This window comes from Brassica oleracea, chromosome C7 (assembly GCF_000695525.1).
Source record: "Brassica oleracea var. oleracea cultivar TO1000 chromosome C7, BOL, whole genome shotgun sequence".
Taxonomy (NCBI): domain Eukaryota; kingdom Viridiplantae; phylum Streptophyta; class Magnoliopsida; order Brassicales; family Brassicaceae; genus Brassica; species Brassica oleracea.
Genome location: NC_027754.1, coordinates 4,453,047 through 4,463,119, shown reverse-complemented (window position 1 = coordinate 4,463,119; position 10,073 = coordinate 4,453,047). Strand labels below are relative to the sequence as shown.

At 36.8% G+C, this 10,073-nt stretch overlaps 3 protein-coding genes across 3 annotated transcripts in view; 1 reads left to right on the top strand and 2 right to left on the bottom strand.

Annotated features, from left to right (window-relative positions):
* Positions 1 to 1,170: 1,170 nt before the first annotated feature.
* LOC106301513 (cold shock domain-containing protein 3) lies at positions 1,171 to 2,376 on the bottom strand. Its single transcript, XM_013737930.1, has one exon. The coding sequence runs from the start codon at positions 2,270 to 2,272 to the stop codon at positions 1,409 to 1,411; it is 864 nt and encodes a 287-aa protein (XP_013593384.1). The 5' UTR covers positions 2,273 to 2,376; the 3' UTR covers positions 1,171 to 1,408.
* A 2,842-nt stretch (positions 2,377 to 5,218) lies between these two features.
* Positions 5,219 to 8,574, bottom strand: LOC106304550 (calcium-dependent protein kinase 16). Its single transcript, XM_013740950.1, has 12 exons — positions 7,995 to 8,574; positions 7,783 to 7,913; positions 7,549 to 7,590; positions 7,357 to 7,468; positions 7,193 to 7,271; positions 6,914 to 7,083; positions 6,703 to 6,829; positions 6,486 to 6,601; positions 6,293 to 6,400; positions 6,148 to 6,210; positions 5,655 to 5,828; positions 5,219 to 5,565 (listed from the first exon to the last, which is right to left on the bottom strand). The coding sequence occupies exons 1-12, from the start codon at positions 8,430 to 8,432 to the stop codon at positions 5,401 to 5,403; spliced, it is 1,725 nt and encodes a 574-aa protein (XP_013596404.1). The 5' UTR covers positions 8,433 to 8,574; the 3' UTR covers positions 5,219 to 5,400.
* Positions 8,575 to 9,180: 606 nt separating this feature from the next.
* Positions 9,181 to 10,073, top strand: part of LOC106302410 — a 2,527-nt gene continuing 1,634 nt past the window's right edge. Inside the window, exons 1-3 of the mRNA XM_013738926.1 lie at positions 9,181 to 9,594; positions 9,676 to 9,949; positions 10,040 to 10,069. Of these exons, the coding sequence (XP_013594380.1) occupies positions 9,430 to 9,594; positions 9,676 to 9,949; positions 10,040 to 10,069 (469 nt within the window). The 5' untranslated portion in view covers positions 9,181 to 9,429. The remainder of the gene's footprint in view (positions 9,595 to 9,675; positions 9,950 to 10,039; positions 10,070 to 10,073) is intronic.

Below are 10,073 nucleotides of genomic sequence, written 5' to 3'. Positions count from 1 at the left end.
TTCTTGTGTTCTTGTTGATTTCTTATCTATTTCTTTACATGATTAATCTGAAATCCAATATGGGTTTAATAGGAATCATGGAGATTAGTGAGTAATCACCTTTTGAATTCATGGGTTAGGGAGATTAAGGGTGATTAGGTTAGTTCTAGGATGTTTTAGTGTAGATCATTCATATTTCCTTGCTAGTAGAGTGAGCATAAAGCATCTTCTGAGTTGGCCACTGAGTAGTTGAACCTTAGGCATTTCCCCCCCGAAAGGTGTTCGAGGAAATGCCCGAGACAACTCTTCTTAGCTTTTAGCATACTTTGCCAAAGACATTTGTTGTTAAAGGTGCTAAGATAGCTAATAGACTTGTTAGTAATGATTGCTTTCATATTATTCAACCAAAGACATTTGATGTTTGAGATATGTTAGCAAATGAGCATTCATCTAGACATAGAGCTTGCTTAGAATTGTGTCTAGGCTTAAGGTTGATAGTTTGATTGATCATTTGCCATCCTTAGTTCGATACTTGATCACCCAAGGTCTAATCCCTATGCCCATGAGTTCTCTTTTCCCTTAGTAAAGAAAGTCATTTCATTTATCATTAATCATTAGTTTAGAAACTTAAATCATTGGTTGCACTTAGATTAAGTGAGTACTTGCATTCTCAGTGCTTTGATATCCCTCAGAACTGGTTCGACAATCACTATACTACAACATTTGTCTTATGAGCTTTGAAAACTCCTAACATCAGTTAGGGCAAGCAGATCACAACCAAGACAAAGCGGATTTGCTTATTCCAACGCCGCTGCAAACCACAACCAGTAAAAAGAACGCAACGGCAACTCCGATTTCCTGCCTCCAATTATCAGCTTGCGACTAGCGGCGTTTTAACTCCGAATTTTCTTCTTTTCACAGAGTAATTGTTGACCGGCGGGTCTTTAAAACTAACATGGCTAATATTCATTTCATCGAAGAGTATGGAAACATCAATTCAATGGGAATATGACAACCTTTTTGAAGCAAAACCATGTCAGAACTTCCCAAGAACAAGCTCTCAAACGAAACAAAAAAGAATTGAGAAAGCATCGAGACTGATCTCTAGTCAGATGGTGGATACGAATAACAAGTTAATCGCACGTTTCAATCTTTGCATACGGGAGTGACTATCACATTACATCACACCAATTGTAAAGAAGGACAAAGAAACTTCAACTAATGCAATCACACTATCATTCAAGTTCACACACTTATGGGTTATGGCATCAACAAAAACAGTCAAGAACCTGTCATATAGGAGCAATATAGAGATGATAAACTAACTCCCAATAAACATCAACAGAAACAACTCTAGCTATCACATTCATAGTCACCATTTGAATAGAAAACAAAAGAAATTTATCAACATTACTTTTCTTTTTCTTTGTTAAGCAAGCGAAGAGCAGTCCCTTGCAAAGTGACCTTCCTCCCCGCATGTGAAACACTTGCCACCACCTCCGCCACTTCTTCCGCTTCCTCTACGATCACAGTCACGTGCCAAGTGACCAATGCCTCCACACTCGTAGCAAGCACCACCACCACCAGTACCGGACGATCTCCTGCTTGTGCAAACTCTAGCCATGTGGCCAACTCCGCCACACGTATAGCAAGTGTTTCCACCGCCACCGCCGACGTTTCCACCGCCGTTTGCCCTGCAATCCCTAGCGAAATGCCCCACATCGCCACACGTGTAGCATCCCTCACCGCCAGATCCACGGCCACCGTATCTGTTCCCACCGCGACAATCCTTCGCCATATGACCAACCACTCCGCAATTGTAACACTCGACTCCGCCTCCGCCTCCGCTGTTTCCACCGGCGTTCTGCCTACAATCCCTAGCGAAATGTCCTACATTACCGCACACGTAGCAAGAGCCTTCGCCACCGGATCTACGCCCTCCGCCTCCGTATCTTTTTCCACCGGCGCAATCCTTCGCCATATGGCCAACCTCGCCGCAACTGAAACAGCTACCGCCGTTTCCGCGGGAGCTCATTTCCTTCTTGTTGAGAGATCCGCCGCCGGGAGCAGTGACATCGACGGCCTTGGTCTTTCCGTCGTTTCCAATCGCGATCGCGTACTCAACCGGCTCATCAACAGTCAAGGTTCGGAAACCGTCGGAGACGATCGAGGACTGATGAACGAAAAGCTCGTCTCCGCCATCGTCCGGAGCGATGAAACCATAGCCTTTGGCATCGCTGAACCAGTTAACTGTTCCGGTAGATCTCGCCGCCGATTGATCGTCTTGCGCCATATCAGATCACAGAGAGAAGGAGAAACTCGTAACCGTTCGTTCGTGCGGAGAGGAAAGAGAACCAACCCTAAATGAAATCCAATTGCTAGATTTCGATTTGACCATAAATTGGCCACGTCAGCTTCCTTCCCTATCGGCAGTTGTTATCACGTGGCCTTTAAATCAGGCCTGATCTTGTTTAACTTAACTATTGGGCCTGTGATTGTCTATTTCAAGCTGTTTGTGATAATGAACCGATTCTGTTGATTACCCTTCTATATCATAAAGATTTACATCTGAGTCCAATAAAGATTTTGATCATATTGGCTTCTCCTCACAACATTTGACCTGATTTTAGACCATAACAACAACAACAACAACAAATGATTGTTTTTTCTTTTTCTTTGAACACACAACAAATGATTGTATTCCTAAAAAAATGTTGAGGCTGATTAGGCCACATGGGCCGATTTCACATTCGTCTGAAACAAAGTGGATTTGTAAATAGAACTTGGTTTTGAATAGGTTGTCATACTTGTTTTTTCTCCTGCGATAGTAAACAATATGCAATTCATATTTTTGGAAATTCTGTTTTCATAAATGTATCAAGCACACCCAAGATAACTTTTATGCAGTACGAGATGCGGTTCAAAATGGGTTTTTTCTTCTTCTTTTTTGAATACTAAGAGGTTCGGGCCGAAACTCGTATTCTCTGGACCCAAAACAATATCTTGCGTCCCAACAGTCATTCAAACTGCGGACCTCTAATACAATCGTCAATGATCCTTTCTAGTTGAACTTAGACATGTGGTAAATGGGCTTGTTGTTATTCAACACATTCGTACAGATTCACAAATTGCGGACAGCTTGAGTAAAATTCTTGGACATACTCCATTTCACAAGTTATTATCCAGATGAAGAATATAAAATTTTCATGATCTAACTTGAATCAGAATATTGAGAGCATATCTACTAGTATGGAATAAGTAAATATTTTGCTATTGTGATAATAATGTTTTCCTAATCCTTAAAGTCCAAGGTTTAGAGTTTTTTGCCACATTCATCCTTGTACACATGTTTGTTTAGAAAATAGGATAAGTCAATCGAATACCAAATTCTACGCGTTTCAAATGCATTTGTATTTCAACTACAACTATGCATGTGTACTTCAGCGCGGATTTGAATTTTCGGTTTTTGGTTATTTATTTAACTAAATAATGTATTTGTAATATTTGATGTATTATATTCACTAAGTAAATAATTTTTTGGCATCTTAAACCATCTATTTACGATGAATATTCGATATCATATAAAAAATTGAACAAATAGACGTAATTAGATAATTGTAGACGATATATAAAAACAATGGTTATTAATGTAAAATATGAAGAAATATTATATTATGACTTAGTATGGCATAAAAGATTATAAATTAGTTATACATGTTTAAAGAAAATAAAATGATTTTTAAACTTTTATGAAAAATTTAACATATAAAAAAGGGCGATGAATTAATCATCAAATTGTAAATAATTTCATAATTTTATTAATAATAAATTATTTATAGTCTTTGTTTTTCGTCAAATAATTATTAAATGTCCATAACATTAATATGTTAAAAGGCCATATTATGAAAGCCCATGTTATAACCGTTTTTTTCCGGAAAGTGTAACAAAAAAAAATACATTTAACTCTTCGTTTTGTTTAAGTTTGTGTCGGTAAAAGATTTAAAAAATCTCTCTATCATTTTCAATGTTCAATTTGAAGCTTATTATGTGGAAATCATACGCAAATATAGGCAATTGGTTGGAATCTCTATATCTTTATATTCTTATAAATTTTAAATTTATTGTTTCCTCTTCTGCAAGCAAATCAATTACCGAAGTAATAGATCAATTGGTTGGAATCAAATCTATTCTTATAATTAGTGTAATTATGACTACAGTTTCTATATTTAATAGGTACATTAAAGATATGACATTGAAGATATTCTGTTTTGATTAATAGAAGATATTGGATTTTGAGTTTGTATTTATTGATTTTTTTTTTTATAAAGCTTAGAAAATCAATGGGATGATTGGTTGGTTGATACATCATATAAAGAAAACGAAAAATATAGGTGGTTTAAATATTGTACATCGATCGATGCATGATGTAAGTTGACTATATAAAACTTGAACATGATCATTTCAAACTAAAGTATAGGTAGGTTATATGCATTTGTTATATTGTAGTTAATATATTTTAAATATTACATAAGTCAAGTGATTCACGTTTTTGTAAAAATAAAATTCAAATTCATTATTGGGCCGTACTCGTACGTAATAAGCTACGTTAAATATGATGTATTTTTAGGTTCATTTAATGACATTACGTTTAAATTTGATTAAGGAAAACTCATTAATTTAACTGGAAATGACAAGCATTAAAATAGGTAGGTTTATTTAATGACATTAAGTTTAAATTTGATTAAGGAAAAGTCATTAATTTAACCAGAAAAAACAAGCATTAAAATATGTAGTTTAATTTAATTCTCAGTGGCATGGAAGTGTAAATAAGTTAGAAAACTTATGGGTATTTTTTAATGGGTAATCCTCTTTTAATAATAAAGATGGGTGATGTGATATAGACTGATACACAAGCTTGTATTTTCACACTCTAATAGATCATACTCCCTCTGTATCAGTTTAACCGGTGTTTAAGAATTTTGATTTTATTTCAAAATAAGTGATATTTTCACAACTTTAGATAAAATTTAATGTCATTTGAAAATTTTGACCAATTATATAATACTGCATCTTTTTCTTATTGGTTGAATTAGTTTTATTTAATGTTATTTTATGTAACCAAAACCAATTACATAAAAGTTCGTATTTTCTTAATATTTGTGCAAAAACCTTAAACACCTTTTAAAATGATAAGTAATTCATAAGGTGTCTATTCACCCAAAAATAATTTCACCTTTACATTGCGGTCATTGGTTATATGATTATCCATTCTTTTTGTCAGTGGTTATAAAATTTATGAAAATATGTGACAAACACATGAAAACATGAAATCCCCATCTTGTTTCTACACAAGAGATAAAAAGATTCAAGAACTTTCTTGATCTTGATTTTGTATATCCTCTCCAATACTGAAAACTTCTTTCAGGCTTTCCGAGAAATAAGATAACCAGGAGGGTTTCTAACATTTCTTGATTTGATACTCGCTGTTTTCAAAAGTCTACGAAACTCATGGAGACTGATTTTACCATCATGATCAATGTCTGCTTCTTCAAGTAGTGGCTCAATGGACCCTTTCAAGCCAGTATGCTGCAAAGCAAACAAAATAAAAAAAACCTTTACATAATGTGATGCTAAAATTATACAAATAAGAAGCATAAAGTAAGTGAAATTAAAACCATTCGAAGTTCTTCTGCTGTTATAAATCCATCTCCGTCTATATCGAATTTCTCAAATGCTGCTCTTGATCTCTGTTGCCATTTCTCAGAATCATGCTCCTCTAGTTGGTTTACGTGTAACGCAGCAGCAACAAACTCCTCGAAATCCACAAATCCATCTGTATTGCTATCAATCTGCATGCAAGCATCAAACACAACTCCTAGCTTAATATTAGAACCTCATAGTAAAATATCTGTATAGTATTCTCTTTATTTTTGTCCGGGCAAAGATTGATCGGCCAATTTTGAGCCAGATCGAGGTGGATCGGATTAGACTATATGGATCGGATTCTGATATCATATTAAGTTAGATTGACTTCCAACCTTAAATCAATTGGTCAGAATTGGATTAAATCATATCTCTTATATACTGTATTATTTAAAGATTCCTTCCAACTTCCAATGCTAGAGATTTTGTCTCTAATAATTAACTAACTTAAATTTACATGCATACCGCTTGAAGAATCTCAGCGACTCGTGCATCTTTAAGCTTCCAAGGATGATCTTTCGCAAGGGCCTAAAAGAAACATGAACTAATGTCAAGTATAGTATATAATGTATTGCGTGAGAAGTTTATATAGATCTGTGTTCATTTTTACCTGCCGCATCTCGTCAAGGCTAATGGCTCCATTCTTATCAGCATCCATCGCACCAAACTGGTCTCTAAGATCAGCCAACTCCTCTTCATCAAGCGTCGTTGCAAGAGCCTAGAACCAAAAGAAATAATTCATGTTATATAAAAACACAGCATCGAAAATTCAAATGAAATACAAATTATCTCTTTTTACATACTCTTAATGCGAATTGCTTGAGGCGGCTAAATTTAACAAACTGACGCATATTGCTGAGAACAGATATGTCTATGGGAATCTCAGTTGCATCTCCTCCTTCTCTAACCCATGGATGTGCTTCAACCACAATCAAACCAAAATATTCAGAATAAGATAAGAAAATGAGAATGAGAATTAAAAAAAAAAATGAGAATAAAATGATTGAAAAATGTTCTTACATAGTGCCTGCGCAGCTGTTAATCTAGCTCTTGGGTCTTTTACTAACAACTTCTTAACGAAATCTTTGGCGCTGTTGCTAATGGTTGGCCATGGTTTTCTTCTGAAGTCAGGTTTGTTCTTCAATACCTAAACGTACCAAAACATCTTCCATTCAAGATTTAGAAAAAGAAAAGATTTATCACTATTTTGCCTGCGGGTAACTACACAAACCTCTTTGAAGATACCATCTTCAGTCTTATCCCAGAAAGGTCGTCTCCCACAGAGAAGAATGTAACTGATAACACCAATACTCCACACATCTGATTCGGGTCCTGACCTTCGTTTCAATACTTCAGGTGCTACGTAATACGCGCTCCCTACTATATCATGAAACTTCTTGCCTACAACATTGTATCAAAGATTATTGCTATATAAAGGTTAAATAAAAAAAAGTAATACATGAAGACGAACTTTGAAACTAAATTTACAAAAAAAAACTTTGAAACTAACCTGGTTTTATGAAGTCTGATAAACCGAAATCTGTAGCTTTTAGAACCGAATCTTCTTCAGTTGATTTGAACAGAAAATTCTGATTGGTTTAAAATAAATAGTGAATAAAAAAAAACTACATACAGTATTTAGAAACGTGATGTTGAAGAAACTATTATACTAACCTCTGGTTTCATATCTCTATGAACCAAACCACGTAAATGACATTCAGCTGCAACTTTTAGCATCTGTCTCACTACCACGGCCGCGTCTCTCTCGGTATAATGACTATCTTTCCTGAAAAAATAGCAACAAAAAGCATTAAGACTCAACCGTTCATCAATAAACTAAAATGTATCTCTTAGGTAAAGCCTTACTTGGATAATATCCGATCCAGCAACTCACCACCCTCGCATAACCTAAAGAACAATATATACAACGAGTAAACTAATTAGCACTAGAGAAGAGTCTCCTTTGTCACTTTGTTGACCCAAGTAGAATGGCCAAAATGGTTCTAAATTGTAACACAAAAAAAAACTTAATGATTTATCTTGTGGTGCAAGAAAGAAGATGATAACCGAAACACATGGTATAAAAGGCTTTTTACTTACTCCATGGCTATATAAACAGAGTTCTTGTCCTCGAAGGCATTGTAGAACCGAACCACGTTTTCATGACCAGTTAAAGCTTGAAGTATCTTCACCTCTCTCCTAACATCTTCCACAGCTATCGGCCGTGTCATCTGCCCACCAAATCAAAACCCTAGCGTTAAGCTCAAGAAACGCAAGAAAGAATCCAATTTTTTTACTAATAATAACGTTACCTTGGCTTTATCGATTTTCTTCACAGCGACACGATCTCCTGTCCTTTTATCGGTAGCCACGTATGTATAACCGAACTGGCCATGTCCGAGCAACTTCCCGATGGTGTAACGGTTATCGAAATCTTTAGCGTACCCGAAATCCACGCGCTTACCGTACGGGATCTTTTCTCCGTGTCTCTTCGCCTTCTCTCTCACCTTCCCGTGCGTTGGCGTCTGTCGCGTTTGCGTCTGCGGCGGCGTTTTCTTATTCGTCGTCGTCGCGGCGTTACGTCGCGGTTGGGCCTTGTGGTCTTTCTGGATCGTAACGGCTAGGAATGAACATGGCGTTTGCGGCGCTCTGGGTTTAGCGACGGCGAGAGGATGATGTGGTGGGTTGGGACTCCGGGGGCTGCGGTGTTGGCGGCCGGAGACTTTGGCGGAGGAGAAACAGAGACCCATGGTTTCGGTTTCTGGATCCTACGCGAGCGAGGATGTTTTGTCCGAAGATGTTTTGTGTGGCGTTAATGAATAGAAAATGAAGTCGCCATTGAAACAGCATTGCCAGACATAATGAAAGAGAGAAGGGAATGTCATAAGTTCAAATCGTGTTGGAATCAGTTTGTCTAAAACAAGAATTAAATTAGTTTCCCATTAAATAATGTTTTTTTTTTTTTTTTTTTTTAACATCCCATTAAATAATGTTATTTTTTGTGAAAACTAGTAGTTAAAATGTTAAATAAACGAACTAGTCTTAAAATAAATGTAATCATCGAACCTAAACTTTTTTTAGGAATACAATCATTTGTCCGGTCATTTAGTTATCACCGGTTTTGGTTTGACACATTCTGGTTGGTCTTGTTAATCAATACTACAATTAAAACAGCTGCACTCTTTTTGACATCCCCTTGGACTTTGTAAATATTTATAGCAGACTACCACTTCAATACAATCATATATATAATGAGGCTCTTTTCTCTCTTCTCAAAGCATCCACGTATGCAGAACATTAATTTTGTGGGTCCCCATTTATTGTTAAGTTTGTCGTTTTGATTTGTTTGCGCGGTTTCTTGCTTGGGCCTGTTATGTTTGACCATTGTGGTGTGGGCTGACTTGGGCAAACCTTGCAAACATTCACTCATGCGTTAAAACGTTGCGTTCCGTGAATATTTCATAATTAGTGCTTCGTTGATGTTACCTTCCTCAGAAGATGAAACCGCCGTTTTCTGTTTTGTGATCTTAAAAAACCCGTTCCTCTTCTCATCTCTTCACTTCACCTCCGTTTAGGTTCGATGTGCAGCTTTAATTCACGAGTTATTGTTGCAAAGATTACTCCCAGATCTCGCCGCTACCGTTTTCCTCGCGTTCAATCTATATATATCAGCTTCTCCAGAGGACGATTGCACCTTCAAATCTTTGTCAGTTTATCATTTTCTAAACCCTAGAAAGTTTGTCAGATATGGCTTCCTCCGATGTTGTTCTCGGTCACTCCACCTTCGATGCTCTCCGACTGGGTAGATCTGCCCAGATGATTGTTGGTCGTCTCCTCCGTTTCTGGGACTCGAAAAACATCAAGAAGCAAGGTGAATTCATGGGCATCACTCTCCTCTTCCTTGACGAGAAGGTATTGTAACCATAATGTTTTTTCCTTGGATCTTAATTTTATGACAAACCGATAATCTTAATCTTAAATGTCTCACTGCAGAATTCCGTCATACATGGATTCATTCCTGCTGGTCGCGCTCCTTTTTACCGTCCGTCCTTGCGAGCGGGTTCAGTTGTTAGAGTCTCCCGCTTTGAAGTTGCAAGATGTACAAATATGTACAAAATTACGGATCACCCTTTTGTGATCCGGTTCATCCCCCAGACAACCATTGCTGAAGTTATCGAAAATGCTCCTGTCATCAACGTTGAGAAATTCATGCTGCGTTCGTTTGACCCCCTCCAAGCTCTCGCGAACACTAATTTGGAACTTCCAGGTTTGCTTAAATTAACGTTTGCTATTTACTGTATTATGTCATCATATATTTGTGAACAAAACATATTCAATTTTTTTAATCACATCGCAGATGTTGTTGGGCAAATTCAGTATGTCCAAGGTTC